The 22,809-nt window shown below is 41.2% G+C and overlaps 2 protein-coding genes and 1 long non-coding RNA gene across 3 annotated transcripts; 2 read left to right on the top strand and 1 right to left on the bottom strand.

Annotated features, from left to right (window-relative positions):
* Nucleotides 1–1,386: 1,386 nt before the first annotated feature.
* On the top strand, nucleotides 1,387–4,764 carry LOC117596868 (nucleolar and spindle-associated protein 1). Its single transcript, XM_053232717.1, has 6 exons — nucleotides 1,387–1,448; nucleotides 1,535–1,625; nucleotides 2,330–2,389; nucleotides 2,649–2,802; nucleotides 3,337–3,420; nucleotides 3,748–4,764. The coding sequence occupies exons 2-6, from the start codon at nucleotides 1,551–1,553 to the stop codon at nucleotides 3,981–3,983; spliced, it is 609 nt and encodes a 202-aa protein (XP_053088692.1). The 5' UTR covers nucleotides 1,387–1,448; nucleotides 1,535–1,550; the 3' UTR covers nucleotides 3,984–4,764.
* Nucleotides 4,765–5,441: 677 nt separating this feature from the next.
* On the bottom strand, nucleotides 5,442–11,941 carry LOC113542071 (uncharacterized). The gene is made up of 3 exons (XR_003404255.3): nucleotides 11,768–11,941; nucleotides 10,514–10,587; nucleotides 5,442–10,432 (listed from the first exon to the last, which is right to left on the bottom strand). It is a non-coding gene; the product is annotated as an uncharacterized LOC113542071 (long non-coding RNA).
* Nucleotides 11,942–14,730: 2,789 nt separating this feature from the next.
* Nucleotides 14,731–22,423, top strand: tmem39b (transmembrane protein 39B). The gene is made up of 9 exons (XM_026939505.3): nucleotides 14,731–14,883; nucleotides 17,564–17,753; nucleotides 17,931–18,150; nucleotides 18,964–19,047; nucleotides 19,676–19,824; nucleotides 20,149–20,479; nucleotides 21,439–21,626; nucleotides 21,797–21,917; nucleotides 22,040–22,423. Exons 2-9 carry the CDS (start codon nucleotides 17,623–17,625, stop codon nucleotides 22,268–22,270), a joined length of 1,455 nt encoding a protein of 484 aa, XP_026795306.3. The 5' UTR covers nucleotides 14,731–14,883; nucleotides 17,564–17,622; the 3' UTR covers nucleotides 22,271–22,423.
* Nucleotides 22,424–22,809: the final 386 nt, after the last annotated feature.

Genomic DNA, 22,809 nt, shown 5'->3' with positions numbered 1-22,809 from the left:
CTCGTTTCAACTTATCGCTGAACGAATAGTTGATCAGCGATTAAAATATTAAGTTTACAAATTTTCCCTTTTGAGCTGATCTGCTAATGTCCTACATATTTTGGTGGAGAATACATCAGCTTAATCTAATTGAGCTAAATTTTCCCTACACACGCGACTGTCCTCATTAATATTATTGGACCTTTGACAAAAACACTGAATGCAAATGTACAAGTCAACTGGACCAACGCTTCTGTAGTCCATGTTTTTTCCTGTTATAGCGCCACCAGCTGGTAACGGTCAGTAATTTTTCACACGTGTCCTCAGATTGAGTCCATACATAAGTGTGTCCATTTTGGTGAAAATATCTCAATCCCTTCTAAAGTTATAGCCATTTAAGTAAAGTGGCCACGCCCACTTCAAACTTTTGGACGTGCCATCACGTGGTTAAATCAAAAGTCCAACATTTTTTTTTTATATATATAATTATTGATAAAGGGACTCCAGAGGATCTTTCTGCACTGGTTTTGATTCCAACCAGACAAAAGGTCTTGAACTAGTTAAAAAAAAAAAAAAGTTTTGCAAAAAGTCCAATATGGTGGAAAGTTTTCATGAAATCAGAGATAGACATCTTGTTCGTCTTGAGCCAAGGATTCCGCTGATATGAGTCTGACACACCTGAGTTTGTGACAAAAGATTGAAAATTGATGGCAATTTCTGTACAATATTTTTGTTTTGCTCGCTGCAGCGCCATCTTGTGGCTGACTGGGGAAAGACTTCGTGCTGATGCACACTGATGGAGCGCCACCATCCCTCAAAGTTTGACTTCTTTTCAAGCCCTGAAAATGTACTTACTGAGACAGATAACGGACTTGAGACTCTTGACCTCCCCACAGGCTCCTAAAGAGTCGCCCAGCACCAGGTTGCACTTATAATGAGCACAGTGAAACACAGAGCACTTCTCATACTCCACACGTCGTGTCCTCCATGTCCCTCAGCTGAGTGGAGATCATGCTGCTCTGGCTCCTCTGGCTGCTGCTGTCACACGGCTCGCAATCACTCACAAAATACCTTCCCTCAGACATCTTTCTACTCCAACGAGCTGATTTCCTCCACGTTCAATCCCTTCTACAACCTCATACACGCATACGCCTTCTACAAGGCTTCAATCCCAAACGGCTCGCTCTCCCAAACCTAGTGCACTATATAGGGTGCACGCGCCGTTTATTTCACACCCTACGTAGTGCACTCGTATAGTGAAGAGTGGCGCTATTGGAGCACAGGCTCTTCCGAGACGAAGCTGTTCGTTATTCACACCGCGCACCAATAACAACGCGAGAAAGATCTCCGCTACGATTGGATTGGAGCTTGTCACGTGACGTCAAGAGAAGCCAGCCAATCACATAAAAGCGTGGCGGTTTTTGAATTTTTTCAACAATCGGGCGCGTGGAAGAGAGTGGCGTGAACAGGTAAACTGGAACTGTACAAAAAAAAAACACGGACGGTCCAGTTAAACTTGTACGATTGTGATTTTTAACTCGGTAATTTCTTCCAGTTTTTCCTCCGTGAAGATGGATTTAGACTCCATGAAGTATGCAGACCTGCAGCAGCTCGCCAAGAGCGTTGGTTTAAAAGCTAACGTGAAGGTAAGACGCTTAATTAACTCGTTTAATGTTAGCAACTGTAGCTAATATGTGAGAAATATGTGCATTGTGAGAAATATCCTTATTTTAAATATCCCCATGTTTTAATCAGCTATATCGTGTAATTAGTATCATGATGACATTTATGCTAATCTGTAACAACACCCAGGTTACCTCAGGGCTGGGAGGTTTGCATGATCCAAACAAAACCTGAGCCAAAACAGCTAATTTTAGTTTTAAAATCCTGATCCAGGATTATCAGTGCAATGAAACTGAATGCAGTATTTCAAACTACAACACCTTTTTAACAGCACAGCACTCAAATCAGTTTTTCACAAAGATATACCCTAAAAGATATACATGTAGATATTTGGCATGAATAAAGAATCCCTTTGTGATTAAATGGACTAATTGCTTTTTTTCCGACTAATGCAAATCATTACACTTTCATACTTTCACACTTTCATTACACTAATTTAAAGAGCTAGTGTTAAAAAGCAAGTATAATTAACATCTAACTCCAATTGTTAATGAAACCAGAAAGTGCTGTTTATTTAGTTTGATGTGCGCAACAGCTTTTCTTCTTGTTCAGTGCTTAAACAGAATATTTTGATTCAAAAATCCTGGCTAATCGGTGACAATGAAATATTAGTACTAAAAATGCATGTGTTGTAAATAAAATTTGCTGTACTGTGTTTCTTTTTCAGGCTGATAAGCTGCTGAAGGCGCTGAAGAGGTATTTTGAACAGAAAGAGAGCTCGGAGAATGTGAGTAAGGTTGCGTCCCAAATGGGAATTAAATAATAATAATAATAATAATAATAATAATAATAATAATAAAATCTCTGTAGTGCTTTTTAAGGAGTAGGTCGCTGGGGTTATTAATGCCTCTTTGTTGAATGTACAGTGTGATACATAGAGTGTAGAAAGTATTTTTCATGATATTTATGTAAGGATTTGGAAGGTCAGTGCCCCATAGTGCACCTGCATTCATCATTCTACATTAATGAGAATTAATGACCCACAGGATGATGCAAAGTCGCCTGGAGAGGAGGAGGACGGAGATAAAAGGAGCTCCGAGAGGAGGAAGGTGTCATCGGCTAAGGACACAGAAACTCCAGCTCCTGAGAAGAAACCCGAGTCTGCTGACGATGATGCTGTCGCTGAGGAGAGCGATAAAGGTGTGTGTGAAGCAAGACAAGTATCAGTGTACATCACTGTGAAGGGTTGATTATATTTAATAAATAAATAAAAAGCCCTTAAAACCGAGCAGTCACAGCTGATTTGACGTCACTTGCTGAACTCGGAGTCGAGGAGACCATCCCGAGTTCCTGAGTAGGAGTTTAAGAGTTGAGGGGGCGTTTTCTTTTGTTTTTCCTGGTCGGAGGTCGGGAATTCCGAGTTATTGACCTCTAGTGGAAAGCAGCATGGGCAGATCTTTATACTCCATAAACTTCACTTAATCCATACAAAATGCTTTACAAAGTGTTATTACAAATATTTATGACTTATATATCATTTTTGCTCAATTACTTAATTAGTGAATGGTACATTTTTTTTGTATATTATGTAAAATTAAAAAAATATCTTTGCATTTTTACGCTCCACATTCTGTGTGTTGGTGTATCTGTGTGTATGTCATGTACCTCTAACCTCAATTTGAACAAATCCCTCGTTTTTTTTTGTTTGTTTGGTTGGTTGTTTTTTAAATACAGATGTGGTTAAGAAGACTGGCGGAAAAATCCCTCGTCACGAGGGTCTGATGAAGAAGAAAGCAGCTCTGAGGCCGACCACGCCGAGTAACGTCACATTTCATTATTCACACAGTTTACGTATTGTTGCACGCTGTAAGCCTACAGTTACTCGCCGACGTCCCACACACGGGGTTTGTACGGGGTTTGTACGTGAGCGGGCGACAGAGGTTCGCTTTCAGATCGAAGGTGTTTTTCTTCTTGGTTGCGGGAGTGGCTGAGGTGCCGCTGAAGACGAACGGAGTCAATCCTGAGAAAGAGAAAACGCAGACACGTTACTCAAACATGGTTTAAAAACACCATGACGATTCATCACCTTTTTTTTTTTTTTTTCTTCCTTTTGCGTGCTGTTCTGACCTGGAGTTTTGTTGACAGGAGCGGCGTTCTTGTTAGTGTGCACTTCAGACTTCCTGGCCGGAGTGGGAGTGAGAGGAAGCATGGGAGACATGCGGGCCGGAGTCTTCACCAGAGAGCGCTTGTGCTCGTTGTCCTGCGTCGTTTTGGAAAACCTAAGGAAAAAAAACACCGACACATACTTCAGCTCATCACATCAGCAGGCAGTATCAACACCAGTAACACCCATAATGCCCCAGCTCACGGCATGCTCCTGACCTGACGTTGATTTTGTTGGCTGAGAGGACAGTCAGCCTGAAGGGGGCGCTGTCCTTCATCGCTGGCTTGCCAGCGGGAGCCTGAGTGACCCTGCGCTTCTCCGCGTTCTTCTCCACTTTCTTCTCCGGCATTCCCGGGCTGAACAGCGAGCAACATTTACCATCGACGATTCGAGACCCAGGAACATTTTTTTTTTTTTTTATTTAAAGAGTGTGTGCTGAGAAAAGTGAAGAAACTGCACTCACAGCACGAGTCTTGGTGTCCGCTGACTTCTTGATACCGTTTTCTGACTGAGCCTGAAATAACACCACGCTTAGTTAGGAATAAAACCACTCCGCGTTGTGCTGTTATAGGAAAGTAATCAGTGATGGCGTGGTGTGATGCGGTGGAGTTCCTGTAACATATACTTTTACCATGTACTTTTTATCCATATATAGTTACATTAATGTCGCATAAAGAGAAGAGGAGCCCAAAGTGAATAATGAAGAATAATAAACCTTCAGGTCCTTCACCGAGGCCCTGAGCACCTCCATCTGCTTGTTCCTCCTCTGCAGGTAGGAATCGATGGACTCCATCTTGTTGAAGTGTGCCTCATGGAGTTTCTTGAAGTCTAGAGAAGGTTTAACACCATTAGCTGTAGCACTTTTTTTTCCACACCCATCTATTTGTATATAGACCTGTCATGATGGAGGAATGCATTTTATTGTTGTGGAAAAACATTGTCGTCGAAGTTTAAGCTTTTTTAATTTACTATTAAACAGAAGTTGTGTGTTTTTTGTATTTCCGTGTCCTCCTTCATTCAGATTCCCTGATTATAAGTTCAAATTCATAACAGCATGTAAAACTAATCGAGTGCGAATAAGGCTATAGGCTCTACAAATGTAACACTATAGTTGTCTTAGTTATTTTCTGCACTAATCATGCTTCATGTCTTCCTTGTTTTAATAAGATTGAGTTAATGAGCTTTAAAAATGAGCAAGAAAGTCAGAAAAGCTTACAGTAATCTAGAGGAAAAACAAGTCTTTAAAGGAAAGAGCAAGCGTTAATGTTACTGATGTGTTCAAGGAACGAGCATTTTAGCGTGTTACAGAGTTTAAAATCTCGCACTTCTGCTTATTATATTGTTAGAGTTAACAATTGGACATGACCTATAGAAAGAGCAAGAGGAAGGTGTTAAAACGGCAGTTACACTGGACACTAATCAAATCCACGTGGCCTTGAGCAGAAGAGGACATGGTCAGAGTCGAGTTCCTCTAATTTATTCTTCATGCAGATTCATGACAATGAACTTTAACTCCGAGAATTCACCAGAAGCCTCAACATAGAGGAAGTGCTTTTCATCATCATCATCACTCTTTCACTATAACAAGAAGCTTTTTCTGTTGATTTAATTTTTCAGTCGTAGTTGATGTGATGTCCGATATTCAAAAAAAAAAAAACCCAAAACGAGGCTGGTGTAAGATTGGCACCATGCTGTTTTTATTGCTAAATTTCTTATACAGATTTTTTTTAATTGTACAAAATCAAGAGGTTTATCTTAGCATGCTTAGCGCATCTGTAGTGCATAGATTTAACCAAACATACTGTACAGTGTTCCCATCCTGTGACAAACAAAAAAAAAATACAATTTACAACATCATGGAGCAGAAAACAATATTAACCCTTAACGGCAACTTTTTAAAAATCATGACATGGCAGTCAGGGGATTAGATTTCAGTTGGAAATAACATTTTAACCCTTTCAAGATCCTGCGTCTATTGTCGTGGTCATCATGTGATCTGTTTCAACGCTTAAAATAACGTGCTGATTGGTCGTTAGAGAATACCGGGCAACCAATCGGCATTGAGCTTTGCCCTGCGTGTAAAATTAGAGCATTTTGATTTTATATTTGGATTTTATACATAAATATAATAATGGAAGGCAAAGTGATCATTTTTGTACGGGTCAGAAAATATTAATTTGCTTTTATTTCCATCAATTTGATACCTGACTATCGCAAGAAGCCTATATGGTTGATTTAATTTGATTATTAATCGCCACCTTCTCTAATATCATTCACATCATCGTGTCAGGGGTTAGACAGATAATACAGCGACTTTTCCCTCTTGACTAGATGTATTTAAAAATAAAAATACTAAAGGTTACATACAGAATGGGTTATAATAATGCAAGTGAGATGATTGTGTGTATGTATATATATATATATATATATATATATATATATATATATATATATATATATATAATGTAAATATATCACTTTTTTCAACTGAACTGAGGGAAAATCAGATACGTCCATCAGTCCACTGGCTTGACTTCACATTCTTCACATTTTTGCATTACAATTTCTCCAAGCAAAGCTTAATTATTGCATGCAGCACAACACATGTGGTACCCACTTCTACCATGCAGTAGCTAATTTATTCCCCCCACATTCCCATACAGAAACACCGACAGGCTCACTGGCAAAACGATGTTCAGTGTGTGTTAAGAGTGTACTGTAGTGTCTGAAAGAAACCGTCCGCGTCACCGTAACTTCGCTCCTATTGCTTTCCGACTGCATAATCCAGATCTGTGCGTTTTCTCCTGATGTAGTGATAGAAATCATGCAATGTGCATAAAGAAGAACTTTCTCAGCCATTTTTTTCCCTCCACCAGGTTTTTTAGCTCTCATGACGACGTTCCTGTGCAACGTTTTTGGTTTTTAATGAACACATGAGCTCGTTTTGGCCTACTGGAAATCAGAGGTTCCAGTATGCTTTAGAAACAAACAGCCACCGATGCCTTAACACACACCACGGCTAGAAATATGCTACAGGTCATTCCACAAAACACCATTCTGGCACTATAGAGTTCATGCATAATAAGGTTATTGCTTCTAAATGATGAGGCTCTATCCGTGCCAAAAATATGCGGCCCCTCACCGGTGTAATATAAATATAATGGGGAAGGGTTAGCAGATGCATCAAAAAGTAAACATGTTCCTGTTAAAGTTCGATAAAGTCAATGAGCTAAGCTCAGAAAGTATTTTTAGTATGTTTCAGGTCATTTTGACTTGAACAGAACACAAAGCATTAAGTTCAAAAGTGCGTAGCTTTTGTCATTCTCTCAGTTGTCCTTTTCCTTCCGACAAGAAGCCATGAATAAGGTTCAATATGATATGATTTTGGTCAGCATAATATGCTTTAATAAGAGGCACAATGACGCAACATAGGCCACGCCCCTTTTAATGGGACTGTGGGGCTTTCTGTTCCGAGTCACTGCAGTCAAATCGTAAAACAGTTACTACAACTAGCTAAGCCTAATCATGTTAGTAATACTATATCCTGGTAACAGGGGTGCACAAGTCATAAATTCGTTTAAGCAAAAGCTCCAGTGTGCTGCTCAGTCCCATGCTTTAACACAAGTTAAAAAGTTGTAGCTAATGTCATGTATGCTAATAACATATACAGCGAGCTACTTAGTTAATTGAGTGCATTAAAACACAAGCGAGCATGTGATCGTGTAGGACGTTGTGTTTGCGCCCTCGACAGAAAGTCAGCAAGTCGCTGTCGGCTGGATATGTTCAGCTGCGTGTTGCGGCTAGCAGCAGTTAGGTGTCGCGTAAAAGTTTGTATCTTTTACGTGTGCAGCGAGCGAGCGCTTAAATGAGCACTAAAGCTGTCAGCAGGGAACTGAAGAAACTTCGGACCGCACACACAAGCCATAGGTTTGGTCCGAGGAATCATTCTAGCAAATCTTATCGCTTTCTATCGAGCTTATACAGAGACATTGCACATAACTGGGTTCTTTTGTCCTCTTGCTCCACCTCTGGTTGAAATGAAGAGCGACACGGTACATACGACTGAGTAAACACACCGACTAAACAACGCGACGTCGACATACGTTTGGCACGGATCGAACCTCACATTAAATATCTAACATAATGCGCAGTATGGCTTGCATATTTGTCAATGGAATCTAAAAAATAGACTTTGCATTCCAGTCATTGAGGTATTTAACTATCTACATCACCGTATTTTGATCGGCTATAGATGCTAGCTGACTAAACTACACGTTAACTAAAATCTATAATGTATGCTACATTAAAGCTAGCTAAGCTAACTCTCTGATGCATCCATAACCGTGTAGGAGAGACAATGCTACCTTCAAGCCACTCTAGACTAGAGCTTTTTTTTTTTTTAAATTCCTGTATTTATTAATGTTTTTCCTAATTTACAACCATGAGAACGGATACAACCTAGTTAGCTAGTCGCTAGTCAGGTTGTTCTATGCTAGCTAGCAAAAATTAACAACGAGAACAAGTTTATATGATCATAAAAATGGTTGAAGGTGTGATTTGTCCCCTTTAGGCTCTGATTTTACCTTAAATATAAATCCAGAGACTTGTTTTTTTTATTAACAGATCAAAAAATATAAGGTTGAGGGAAAAAAAAAAAAAAGAAAACTAGCAACTTTTTTTTAAAAAACAACACCTAATACAAGTAACACTTTTGCTAGTTCTTTGTTTTTCAGGAAAGTGATCAGAAGAAAATGATAAGATTAGACTTGTTTATCTAAAGATTGAAAGACAATAAACACAAAAAAATGGATTTTCTCCAAAGCTCACTATTCTCAAAGCTACACAGTGCTAATTAGCCTAACCGTCACCTGCTGAACTATTAGCTAATATGCGTTAAAGTTAATATACAGTATTTCACTACAACTACTCTGCAAGCATCGAGTCCGCTCATGCATGGCCACATATAACATTGGCACGACAGATCCCGCTACCAAACAAGCGGATGAAACTATACATCATTTAATGGAAGACATTGGTGATTTTGTTGTTTGTCGCACGAACAACTCGTCACTTGTTTGTACAATATACACGTTTATCTCGAAACAGGACACAAAAAAAGGAACGGACATCCGTATTGCACATATCCCACGTCCGCAGACGCCATTCACGTTCAAACCGCATGGATATGGTTTCCTAAAAGCACTGTAATGTTAAGATCATGACACACACACAGAGAGAGAGAGAGAGAGATAGAGAGAGAGTGAGAGAGAGAGAGAGTGAGTTCACTGTGATACTCGCTCTACCATTTAACAATCATTGTGTTACAGTGCTTTTGGGAAATTTTAATTTAATTCAACCTAGGTTTTCATCACTTCAGGTCAAACATGCGAAGTACCACACACACACACACACACACACACACCTTCCAACCTCCTTGGGGAAAAAAGTAAATGTAATAAATGTAAATAAATGTATGTGATTGAACTTTTCCATCATATGATATAAATGGCTACGTTTACATGCAGCCTGATAATCTGTTAATAATCCGACTGAGAGCTCAGTTAGAACAGAGTAAACCAACTGAGGCCAATCGGAGTGAAATTTCTATCCAAATTTAGGGTAAAACTTTGATAAAAACCTATATTTCTTGTGTAGTTATTCCTAAAAACAATCATCTTTGATAAAGGATTACATTAGAAGATGACTGAAGGCATTAATCCGATGAATAATTTGTGCATTTTGTTATTTTCAACAACTAGAGCTCCTGAATCTCGGGCAAATATGAAATGCTCACAAACTCTTCTTCTCACTGTTTTCCGTTTAATAATCGCACTCAGATGATGTTTTGCTGAGAGGGAAAGAATTTAAAGCTCGTTAACACCATGAGCAGCAGGATTAAAAAGCTGAACACGCTGACTGAACTCACACTTTGTTACGGTATATAAATGGAATAATCGGAGCGAATCCATTCGGATTTGGGGAAAATCTTTGCACGTAAACACAGCCAACGACTGAACAACGACGTGGCACGATTTCAACGCTGAGTGAGTCAGAACTCCATCACTGCAATGAGCCGCTGCATAAAATCTTTAACACGCAAACAACGACTTAAACGTTCCTTAAATGTAACCTGAAAGCTTCTACGATTACCGCATTTTCTGGACTATATGTCACTCCTGTTCAATTCTGTAAGCTTTGAGGAAAAAGTCCATATATTAATTTTTTCTGATGCTGCGTGACTTTGTATGTGACCGTGTGAATGATTTGATCTAGGTAAAGCTGTTTTTTTGACAATATGTACTGTTATAAGCGATATACAAATAAAACTAAATGATTTGAATACCACAGCAGCGAGCACTATCATGATGTATTTAAATATAGAGCTGACTGGATACAGTTTGAAGAGAAAAAAAAGAAAAAAGAAGTGAAGTAAACAATTCATCGTTCTCCTGGGATGAAAAAGGGGGGAAAAAACTAGATTAAAACTTGAGTGGATGAAGAAAGAGGAAATAAAAGCAGCCTCGACTCCACTGATGATGTCATCCTTCTCGACGGACGGACGGATGGATGGATGGTGCGTGAAACGCTACCCGGGCGTGATGTTCAGCAGATCTGAAGGAAGTGAGCGCAGGACAGGCTTCAGCATGCTGCTGACCCACTTCTCATCTGCACAGAAATAATCCAGCCTCAGATGAAACCAAACCGCATGATTAATCAGAGCAGAAGACATTCTGTACTGAAACTCACCTGTTAACGCTTCTTCTGTAGTCTTACACTCATGCATGTTGAATTCTTTGTCTTAGCAGGGAGAAGGACGAGTTCTACAAAGACACAACAGTTTGTTAAAATCAGACACACACACACACACACACACACAGACAGAGGAGTTTACGCTTTGCAGTTTCACAATAACATGACAAACTGCGTTTTTTTGTCTTATTAACGTCAAGAGAGAGAAAACTGAGAGAAGCTGGTGAGGGAACGACTGTTTATAGCTGCTATAACATACGTGAGAACAGTGTTTTGCAGCCTTCCACAACATTAAATGTAACTATAAATGCATAAAACGTACAATACGTTGTTGTTGTTTAAGGAATTAAAAGTAAAGTCAGGCCGCACTACACCACCCCGTCGTTGGTTGTTGCTGGGAATTGGCATATGATCAAATCAGGAGAACATGGAATAAAAATCCAAAAAAGACAACAAGTGATGATTCTTTAACAACAAGCATGTTCTCTACGCTCCAAATTATAAAACAGAGGTTTACCATCCAACTGGAAGTCATGTGGATGATAACACAGTTGCACTTTAAACCTAAAATTGAAAATACCGACCATCACAGCTCTTTTACACCACCACTGAGACTACGGAGCTCAACCATGCCGCTTTCCAGCATGAAGATTTGGTCAGATATTTACAGAAACCATTTCAGGTGAGCTAGACTTCTGTTATTTGTTTGCTACATTAGTGCAAAAGCAATAAAAATAAAACAAAATTAACATGTCATGGCTGCTGCACTGGCTTCGGGGTGGCGGAAACCTTGTGGAAGTATGAGCTTTGTCTTTAAGGAGCTTACATTCCTTCAGTCTCATCATTAAGGTGTGGGTTCAGATTCCAGCACTGAGGGATGCTTTAACACTGAGTGCTAGTGAGCAAGAGGTTGTGGGTTCAAATCCCAGACCTTTAACCCCTGTCATGTGACCAGAGATTTTCTTTAGGATATGAAAAAAACCATTGGTCCAGTTCTTTCTCTGCGGATTAGTAACGTATTTATTTATTTATTTATTTATTTATATGAGAAATCAGGTAGAAATGACGTAGTTTGTAGGAATGTGTCAGTATATAACACAAAGAAAAATCACTACAGTTTATTTAGCGTGTAAAATAATGAATGAATTATTACAGTGTAATTAACACACACACACACACACACACACAGTCCAGCTGGTAAACAAAGAGCATGCAGTGTGTGTGTAAATAAAACGCAGGAAAGCTTCATACCGCGGCTCTTCTTCGCTGCTTTTTCAGCGTGATGATAAAGGACACGGGTTAAACTCCATTTCTGCGCGGTTCATGGCCAGGTTTGTCCGCTTTATTCGGGCCCAGTGGCCGTCGCTCACACAGACGAGCTACGCCATTTCAGCTCCTTCAGATAGTTACTAAATTCCACTTCCGGAATGACCTTCAGTGCGACGCTGCCGCTCGCTGATTGGTCAGACGTTCCATCACTCAGTCGTTAAGACCCGCCTCTTCGAATCCGGGCTAGATGAAGCCACGCCCACATTCCATTATACTCTAAACAAAGTCTCCCAGAGGCGCTGTTTAAAAATAAAACAAAGCAAAGGAAAATATTTCATTTCTCCATTTGATAGAAACATATTTTTGGTTATTTTAGCATCAAGGCTATCTTACAAATTATAGTAATTTTTTAAAATTGAAATAGTAATAGTCACAACTAAAAAAATCCATTGCTGTGGAAGCTATCCTCAAGTTTAATAATAATAATAATAATAATTTATATTTATATTTATATAGCACTTTTCACACGTGGTACTTTCAAAGTGCTGTGCAGTGAAGTAGTAAAAATAAAAATTTAATGATAAAATAAAATAAAATAAAAATAAAAAGCAGTATAAAAGAATGCACAAGGATAAAATAAAAGATGGAGTGAAAATAAAAATACAAAAATAAGTGTAAGGAGATTAAAAAAAGGACACATGTGTAGACTAAAATAGATAGATAGATAGATAGATAGATAGATAGATAGATAGATAGATAGATAGATAGATAGATAGATAGATTATTTTAAAATTTCAGAGAATGCTAGAACAATGAAATGAAAATAAAACAAGACTATGAGGAAGTACTGGAGTCAAATAAATACTAAATAAAAAAAGATATTTTTTGAAATGCTTTTTAAAAGATTGGGTTCCACAGTTTTGAAGCACAGTATCAAAATCAGGCTTCTTCACTTAGTCTATATTTTAAATCTCACATGCTAAAGGATTCTGTACCTTCTCCCTCCTGCAGAAACCGTAAAGGTTTAATGTAAGTCATCCAGCAGAAGCTTTCTCTCACACAGAAGGCTATGAGTACACTGTTAGAAAGAAAGAACTAGAAGCCTGTTCTAGAGGTTATTTTGGTTTTTCTCTCTGGAGGTTCAGGGTCCCCTATTAAAGAGCTTTTCCTGGAGGTTCCAAGAAGAACTATTTAAAAAAATTGAAGAACTTTAACTATCCAAAGAACCTTAACTTAAAGAGCCATTTTTTTCTTATTTTTTTCTACGTCTCAGGAACTGGACTGAAAACACACACACACACACACACACACACTCAGCTGAGCATCACCCCATCCACTTTGCAATTTTTGCACACACAATTTCTGCTGCTATAAATATTTATTATATACTGTATATTTATACTCTCCACCTGGCTGCTATGTTTACATTCAGCAACTTATATTGTCAATCTTTTGCACTACTGTCATAAGAGTGACTTTTTTATTAGCGCTGTGTGCTAGTCGGCACTGCACTGGAACTCACTGGAACTCACTGTGCCCAGTGTCTTGTTTTGTAGTTTCTGTACTGTCTTGTGCCGTCTGCATGTTTGCACTGTGCACTTTATGTAAATATATGTAATGTCTACTGTAGTTCTGTGTTGTTTTATGTAGCACCTTGGTCCTGGAGGAACGTTGTTTCGTTTCACTGTGTACTAACTAGCTGTATAGGCTTGAAATGACAATAAAGCCACTTGACTTGACTTGGATAGAGAACCCACAGACACATCAGCCCTTTTCACCTCTGGACAATTTTCTTTTCAAACAGGTTTACTCAGCGTCCTTAAAATCATTTGTGTAAATATTCTGGGCCACGATTAGAGATTATTTGCTTACAGCAAGAATATTGTTATTAATCATTAATAATGATTGGTATTCATTACTTTAATTTTAATCAATAATTATGAACAAAATTCTAAATAATAACACTAATGACAGTTATAGTTAATGTACAGTGTAATTTACCACTTTACATTTTTCATTGCTTCTCAGCATATTTTGAAAATGACAATAAAAACATGACAAAAGCCCTATTCGTATGGGACTGAATGTACGTGGGGTCCTGGGGAAGGTCCTATTTTATAGGCACATCCTCTGTGATTTTATTTATTTGTTTATTTTTAGTCTCGTAGCGCACGTATCGGTGATCCTCCCCCAGATATTAAACACTTCCTGAATTATGAAACGAGAAATGGATGCTTCTCGTAAAAACACCGTAATTATGAGTTGTGTTTTCAAATTGTTGCAGAAACTTTGGTTCACCTGTAAAATAACAGCCAGCGTCTCTTCTCTACTCCAGTGCTTGGACGCCATGTTGCGAACGGAGCGTGATCGTACGATCATCGTACGAGTCTCTGTGACGCAAACATCTGAGTTCATAGAAAATACAACCTGCTAGAGACTCGCTCCTCCTGTGGTCATTTTATTGCTGTCCGGATGCGAGAGTTTTATCGCTGAGGAGATTTTTTTTGGTAAACTAATCCGATCCGAATAGGGCTAAACAAAACCCAAACCTGGGGAAGCTCGGTGGTTTAGTGTTTGGCATGTTTACCTCACACCTCCAGGGGTGTGGGTTTGATTCCCGGCTCCACCCTGTGTGTGTGTGTGTGTGTGTGTGTGTGTGCTGAGCTTGTATGCTCTCTCTGTGCTTCTGGGTTTCCTCTGGGTATTCTGGTTTCCTCCTCCAGTCCAAAGACATGCGTTGTAGGCTGACTGGCATCTAAATTGTCCGTAGTGAGTGTGTGAGTGTGTGTGTGATTGTGCCCTGTGATGGATTGGTACTCTGTCCAAGGTTTCAGTCCAAAGACATGCGCTGTGATTTTCTGGGTGTTTATTTTGTATTAATGTGCGCTGCGCCTTTAAGGCACGCACGCACGCACGCCCCCGTCTCCCTCCTACCCCCTCCTCCCTCGTGCACGCGCTTTCCGCGTCCCCGCGTTCAGCCTCAACATGAACATCAACATCAACATGAACGTGTTCAGCACCAAAGATCCGCTCAGCGAGTTGAATTAACAGAACAGCAGCGGAGAAAACCATATCAAGGAATAAAGTCTGATCTTTCGGTAAGATTTATGCTGCATCTTTGGTTTTGTTTTTTTATTTTAATGTTTTTAAATTGGTTGAAATGTTAAAGTGAAAGCGCGTGCACGTTAGGCCGCGGGTCTTTGTACAGCTTTTATCTTGGATGAAAAATAAACAGCTGAAACACACAACTAGTGCACATTGCGCACTTTTATCCATCAGTCCCGCACTACACACACACACACACACACACACATTCTGAGTTTACTTCCGCATCAGAAAGCTGCCATCAGCCCTGCACTGAAGCTCTGCATGCTAATCATGCTAATCATGCTAACCACAACAGCAACCTTTTCCACTAAGATCAGGGTTTAAAAGACTTTTCCACGTGATGCAGGAACCAGAACTGGGACTAAACTGTAGAACTTCACACGACAAGGGCGTGCCTTCGACCTGCACACTTCTACACAGTTAGCCACTTAGCCAGCTAGCAGTGTTTAGCATTGACATGTTTAGGAAGTTCATGATTTTGATGCATGTCACATACATTGCTATGGAAATGATCACCTAAATGACGTAGGTACTGCGGTCTGCGCGTGCACGAGACCAGGGCAGACCACCTGTTTGTTTGTTTGTTTGTTTGTTTGTTTTAATATCAACAGAAGAAGAACATGTCAGCAGATTTGTTTTGGTCAACACCAGCACTGCAAGTCATGCTGTCTGAGAAATCACAAACCTTATAACAGTATATTCCTTAAAGAAAAGGTTCAAGAAGTCTAAAAAAAGTCACCGGATGACGTCACAGTCTGAATCTGAATATTCCTCGAATCATTATTGCATGTCGAAACATGTCACCTGACGAAGGAAAGTTTTCTGAAGAAGACCAGGCCACGTCCGTGTGCATACACGTATCTATCAAAACATAGTATTCGAATGTTTTTTGGAAAAAAAAAATGTTTAATTATTATATATTTTTATAATCTGTGACATCAGACACCTCGAGGGTCACGTTAAAGCTACGTCCACATTAATCCGGAAAAATCCGAAAACTGCATTTTCGTTCTAAAACGCTCTTCATATACACTGGCGTCTTCAAGCGTTTTCCAAACGTCGCTCGTCCACACTGAGACGTCTGAAGACGCTCACATCCTCCCTTATTGCACATGCGTAAAAGCGTAGGAAGCTTTGGTCTGCGACGTTTCCGTCAGGCGTTTATTTAAAAAGTGCAGTGTGATGGTTGTACAAAGTGACGTTAATCTTTAACAAAGCAGTCAGACTGGATAGCAGGCAGAACAACTGCAGTACGACGTCGTCCACCATCTTGTTTTGTTTTGGGTTGAATGGTCACATGACTGCATCACGTGACTGGAAATACCTCATTGTTTTTGAATATCTCGGTTTTTTCAGTCCACACTACACCGCAAAAACAGCGTTTTCAAATTTATCCACATGGGGGGGGCGTTTTCAGAACGGCGTCTCCATGTGGACGGAAGGCCAAACCGTGGAGGAAAAGAAGAAATTTATCCGTAGCCTAAGAGTGTGCGCAGTTCATTCATTCCTTCACTCCGCTCTGCTGGATTTGTTGCTAAGTTTGTCTAAAGCTGAACATTGGTTCTGGATTTTTCTATCGATCACATCGTTTCCTTCCTCTATATCCCCTGTTCCGCTCTCATTACGTCCATTAACACCACTACTCGAGCTTTTAATTAATCAAAGCAATGCGACTCGGTGTTAATAATCTCCTTATTACTGCTCTACGTCAGTGTTATAAAGCACGCAGTGGGTCTGCATTCGAAACGTTACCCGAGATACACTCGCAAAAACGTGCGACGGAATTTCTCACCATAATAAAACCGTATCGTGACACATCGAGGGCACGTACAGTCAGGTCCGTAAATATTGGGACATCGACACAATTCTAACATTTTTGGCTCTGTACACCACCACAATGGATTTCAAATGAAACGAACAAGATGTGCTTTAACTGCAGACTGTCAGCTTTAATTTGAGGGTATTTACATCCAAATCAGGTGAACGGTGTAGGAATTACAACAGTTTGCATATGTGCCTCCCACTTGTTAAGGGACCAAAAGTAATGGGACAATTGGCTTCTCCGCTGTTCCATGGCCAGGTGTGTGTTATTCCCTCATTATCCCAATTACAATGAGCACTTATTTACTGTAGCTGTGTTAGTTTAAGTATTAAAAGTATTTTAATTTTAATTGACTAATGATGTTTAAAGGTGCATTAGGTAAGATTAGTCTTTTTTTTTTCCAAGATGAGGTCTCTAACAGTTACATGGGTTCGACATTTGAATTATTCCTGCCATGTGTGAGAAACTCCGCCCCCTGGATCTGCAGTGGCCCAGAGATCGTCTATAAAATAACTGAACGGAGACACAAACAAACGTTCTGGACCAGGCCTCAGGTTTCCAACCGGGTTTCTTCAGCGACTTAATAAACTTTTGCTGAGGCCATGGCTTAATCTGTTGTTTCGTTTTATTTGTACAAGTAAGGAATCAAAACAAATCGAGTATTGCGCCTTTAATACAGTAGTGCAGTTTAATTCAGTTCTTTCTGACAATCAGGTAAAATTTGAAACCAAAAAAAAAGATCATTTACTTATTTGTATTTATTTAAAAAATGATTGTGGGTCATGTTGGTTTTTCGGTTTACGCCGGTGTGATGTTATGTGCTGATGATGTGCTTCATCTTGGTCCAGCTCACGCCTGAGAAAGATAGACAGAGAGAAAGAGAGAGAGAGAGAGAAGGTTGTGTGGAATGGCAGGAGGAAGAAGAGGAGCGAGTCGGACGACGTACTGTCGTTCTCCGCTGGGCAATGAGACAGGATCCGTCAACAACGGCAACCACTCGACCAGCTCACCTGTGACAGGTGTGAGGTCACGGACGAGGTGAGATCCGTGTGTGTGTTCGTCTAGTGTTAAATCCACAAGCTGTATGCGTCTAATAAGTTTTCATGTAAGGTTAAATGTCTAACTTTTTAGCATGATTCATAATTTAATAATAATGTTGTATAAAAATGCTGCGTGTGTGTGTGTGTGTGTCTGTGTGTGTGTTGTGGCCGGCAGGAACAGTTCAGGAACGGGGATCCCCAGCCCCCCTCTCGCTACACAGACGGTGGTCCCGCTGAAGCACTGCAAGATCCCCGAGCTCTCTGTGGACCGCAACGTGATGTTCGAGCTGCACCTCCTCTTCTGCCACCTCATCGCACTCTTCGTGCACTATGTCAACATCTACAAGACGGTGTGGTGGTACCCGCCCTCACACCCACCCTCACACACATCACTGGTGAGTCTCTCGACCCTCAGTGAAAGGAGCGTGGTAAGTCACACTGAAGGAGGAGGAGGCGTGGCCTCTGTGCTTGCAAGAGACAGTGGAGGAGGAGGCGTGGCCTCTGTGTTTGCAAGAGACAGTGGAGGAGGAGGCGTGGCCTCTGTGTTTGTCAGTCTGAATGAAGGAGGAGGCGTGGCCTCTGTGCTTGCAAGAGATAGTGGAGGAGGAGGTGTGGCCTCTGTGTTTGCAAGAGACACTGAAGGAGGAGGTGTGGCCTCTGTGTTTGTCAGTCTGAGTGAAAGAGGAGGCGTGGCTTGTCTGTGGTTTTCATTCCTAGTGAAGCAGGAGGTGTGGCCTTGGTGCTTGGCAGAGACAGTGGAGGAGGAGGCGTGGCCTCTGTGTCTGTTAGTTCCAGTGAAGAAGGAGGTGTTGCCTCGGTGCTTGACGGTCTTGCTGAAGAAGGAGGCAAGACCTGTATGTGACAGTTTGTCTGTGAAAGCTGGGGCTTGGCCTCGGTAAAGGAAGAAGCGTGGACTCAGAGTCTGTCACTCTCGGTGAAGGAGGAGGCGTGGCCTCTGTGCTTGTCACTCTCGGTGAAGGAGGAGGCGTGGCCTCTGTGCTTGTCACTAATGGAGATGTGATCTACCACTTTTTCAAAGCTAACACTTGTACAGTACTGTATGATAGCATAAAAAGCTTAAATCGTATCATATTGCCTCATCAGCTGATTTAAAATGATCTTTCATACATCAGATGTTGACAGAAGACACTATCATCATGGCAGAAGAGACGCTAACTCTAACTGTGACTTTTTTTTCACTTCCACAGAACTTCCACCTGATTGACTATAACATGCTGGTGTTCACCGTCATCGTGTTGTCACGCCGGCTCATCGCAGCCATCGTTAAAGAGGTAACGATCAGCTCCTAAAGGGATAAAAGCAGCAGTGCAGATAATGAGAGCAGTGTCTGTTTATAGCAGATTCACAGCGTCTCATCTTCATTTCTTCTTTTAAATAGCAGCTCCGCAAATCGAGCCATGAGTTCTCAAGTTACGAACAAATGAGGGACAAATCTGAGTCGTCATTCTGTCTTTTGCCTTCTCTCTCCCGCTTTTGTCTCATTTTCATTCTGTCTTTCTGTTACTCAAATCACTCTCTCTCACTCGTCTTCATTTGTTCTCATCCTCATTCTCACTCGCCCCTCCATTCATTCATTTATTCTCTTTCTGCTGTTGTCTGTTCCCTTCCCTTTTCTTCTCTCCCTCTCTTTCTCTTTGTCTCCTTCTCACTCTCTCTCTCTCTTTCTCTCTTCCCCAATTCATATCCTCATTATATCTTTTTCCTCTCCCTCTCTCCCAATTCACATCCTCATTATCTTTTTTCTTCTCTCTCTCTCTCTGTCTCTGTCTCTCTCTCTCTCTCTCTCTCTCTCTTTCTCTCTCTCTCTCCCCCTCTCTCCCTTCTTCTCCCTTCTTCTCCCCATTTCACATCCTCATTATCTTTTTTCCTCTCTCTCTCTCTCTCTCCCCCTCTCTGCAGGCGTCTCAGAGTGGGAAGTTTCCTCACTCCGTCTTCTTGGTGACGGCTCGTTTTGCTGTTTTGACGCTCACCGGCTGGAGTTTGTGCCGTTCACTTATCCACCTCTTCAGGACGTACTCTGTGCTCAGCCTCCTGTTCCTCTGCTATCCGTGAGTGCTCTCACTCCTGATCCTGTTATTACACAGCTATTACATCAACACACACACAGACACACACACAGACACACACACACACACACAGGACCTTGACACTGGCTGATTACTGTATCTTCTGGATTCCCACAGAGATGGAAGTAGTACGCCTTAAAAAGACTCGGACTGTAGTATTATTATAAGTGATCTAACCCAGTGGTGCATCTCTCTCTCTCTCTCTCTCCCTCCCCCTCCATCTCTCTCTCTCCATCTCTCTCTCTCTCTCTCTCTCTCTCTCTCTCTCTCTCTGTTTCTCTCTCTGTTTCTCTCTCTCTCCTCCAGTTTCGGGATGTATATCCCTATCCTCAGACCGAGCAGTGACGTGCGTCTCTCCCCCATTGCCTCCGTCGGCTCCAGAGACACGGGGACGGGAGTGGGCGTGTCCATGGGGCGGGACTACCTGTCTGTACTGAAGGAGACGTGGAAGCAGCACACGAGCCAGCTGTACGGCGTCCAGCCCATGCCCACACACGCCTGCTGCCTCTCACCTGACCTCATTCGCAAAGAGGTCGAGTTCCTCAAGATGGACTTCAACAAGAGGATGAAGGAGGTGCTGGTCAGCTCCATGCTCAGCGCGTACTACGTCGCCTTCGTGCCCGTCTGGTTCGTCAAGGTGCGCGTCCTGAGTTTCACACAGTTCTGGAATAAAGCGTCAGTAGGTCCAGTGACTTACAGAGAGAAGTGTGCACAGTTTTAATATACCACATACACATTACAGAAAAATGTTCTCAAAGATCTGGAAATAATCGAGAAATGGCTACTTAGCTACCTAGAGAGTAGACCCTTTTGTGTGCTCAGGTACTTAGGTGAATGGATGGATAGATAGTTACTCCAGTAGAGGGGGAAAAAGTTATTTTGTTGGAATAGAAATGCACTTGGGTAGATAAATTATTTTTGATAATTTAATAATTTTTATAATTTGTTGGAAAATTACTAAGATACTTTGGTGGATGAATAAAAAGCTACATAGGTAGATAGTTACTTGGATACTTGTTTTAGTGAATGGGTGGATAGATTTTTACTTGGGTAGATAAGTAGGTGGATGGATGGATGGATGGATGGACGGCTGTTTGGGTAGATAAGTGGATGGATGGACAGATGAATGGATGGATATTTACTTGGGTAGATAAGTGGATGGATGGATAAATGGATGAATGGATGGATATTTGGGTAGATAAGTGGATGGATGGATGGCTAGTTGTTTGTGTAGATAGAAGAATGGATGGATAGTTACTTGGATAGATATCTGGATGGGTGGATGAAGAGTTACTTAGGTAGATGAATGGATAGATGGATGGATGCATAAATCATTAGGACTGATGGGTAGATGGCTGGAAGAATGGATGGATGGATGGTTACTTGGGTAGATATGCAGATAGTTCCATGGATGGATGAATGGATGGGTGGATGAAGAGTTACTTAGGTAGATGAATGGATGGGTGGATGGATGGAGGGACTGATGGATGGAGAGTTACTCAGGCAGATAGTTGTATAGGTTCCTATGATTTACCATTCTGTCTCCGTTGGCTCTGTGTGTGTGTGTGTGTGTGTGTGTGTGTGTGTGTGTTGTAGAGCACTCAGTACGTGGATAAGCGCTGGTCGTGCGAGCTCTTCATCCTCGTGTTCGTGAGCACGTCGGTGATCCTGATGCGCCACCTGCTGCCCCCCCGCTACTGCGACCTGCTGCACAAAGCCGCCGCCCACCTGGGCTGCTGGCACAAAGTGGACCCCTCGCTGTGCTCCAACGTCCTGCAGCACACGTATGTCTCCCTCAGGGCTCACACGGGGGTCAGGGTGTAGGCGGGGCCAGTCTCTCCATGAGCAGGATCTCAGGCAGTCTGAGATTGTGCTGGATCTGTATCGTGATGTATCGTTAAACATCGGAAACACACGCGAATGTTCTTATCCTGTTGTTTTTGTATGCTTTCAGGTGGACAGAAGAGTTCATGTGGCCACAGGGGGTGTTGGTGAAACACAACAAAAACGTGTATAAGGCCATGGGCCATTATAACGTAGCAGTGCCTTCAGACGTCTCGCATTATCGCTTCTATGTAAGTCTTCACACACACACACACACATATAACATTTATCTTAGATTTTACATTTCCAGTTGCTTTCAAACGCTCCACACTTCCTCCCCCCTCCTCTCTCTCTTTCTCTCTCTCTCCTACAGTTTTTCTTCAACAGGCCTCTTCGAATATTAAACATCCTCATCATCCTGGAAGGAGCGATGATATTCTATCAGCTCTACTCGCTGATGTGTTCGGAAAAGTGGTACCAGACGATATCGTTAGCGCTGATCCTCTTCAGTAACTACTACGCCTTCTTCAAGCTGCTCAGAGACAGAATCGTGTTGGGAAAAGCGTACTCATACTCCACCTCGTCAGACCACAAAGTCAGCTAGACGCTCGTCCCTCCCTGTCACACCAGCGACGGAGAACAGAGCGGAAAAGCATGCACCAGAGCTTTTTATTTTTTCTATAACTTTTTTTTTGTCACTCTGTTTATGTTCTGACCTGCCATGGAATAAAAAAGAAAATATTTTTGTATTCCTTCACTCGTCTGGATCTCTGATTTTTGTGCTGTTTCTATAACAAATAACATTAAACCCAATTTTAATACCAACCTAAATCACACACACACGCATAATACTCACCTCCAGTGACACGTACTCCTTAGTAGCACAGTTGAGAGCAAAAGTATGCGCACCCTTAGGACATAAATCGTGATGAAATCAAGTGATAGAGTATATTAAGAAAAAAATAGCGAGTTCAAAAGTTATGTGATAAACAGTCTCTAATAACCCACGTGTTAACAAAAATGTACTTTACAAATTTATTTCATTTTTTCATAATATTTTTCTTCAATTTTGACTTTTTTTTACATTTTTTGTGTGTATTTTTGTAGATAAAATATAAGGAACTTCAAAAACTATCAGGGGCG

Source organism: Pangasianodon hypophthalmus, chromosome 3 (assembly GCF_027358585.1).
Source record: "Pangasianodon hypophthalmus isolate fPanHyp1 chromosome 3, fPanHyp1.pri, whole genome shotgun sequence".
Classification (NCBI taxonomy): Eukaryota; Metazoa; Chordata; class Actinopteri; order Siluriformes; family Pangasiidae; genus Pangasianodon; species Pangasianodon hypophthalmus.
The sequence above is the reverse complement of the archived record's forward strand: the minus strand, read 5'-3'. Positions and strand labels throughout refer to the sequence as shown.

Excerpts from the sequence above, each read along its gene's own strand:
- LOC117596868 (XM_053232717.1), top strand. The coding sequence starts at position 1,551 with ATGGATTTAGACTCCATGAAGTATGCAGACCTGCAGCAGCTCGCCAAG. Across the intron at positions 1,626-2,329 it reads GTTTAAAAGCTAACGTGAAG|GCTGATAAGCTGCTGAAGGC; the intron begins GTAAGACGCTTA and ends TTTCTTTTTCAG. Across the intron at positions 2,390-2,648 it reads AGAAAGAGAGCTCGGAGAAT|GATGATGCAAAGTCGCCTGG; the intron begins GTGAGTAAGGTT and ends AATGACCCACAG.
- tmem39b (XM_026939505.3), top strand. The coding sequence starts at position 17,623 with ATGGCAGGAGGAAGAAGAGGAGCGAGTCGGACGACGTACTGTCGTTCT. Across the intron at positions 17,754-17,930 it reads GGTGTGAGGTCACGGACGAG|GAACAGTTCAGGAACGGGGA; the intron begins GTGAGATCCGTG and ends TGTGGCCGGCAG. Across the intron at positions 20,480-21,438 it reads TGCCCGTCTGGTTCGTCAAG|AGCACTCAGTACGTGGATAA; the intron begins GTGCGCGTCCTG and ends TGTGTGTTGTAG.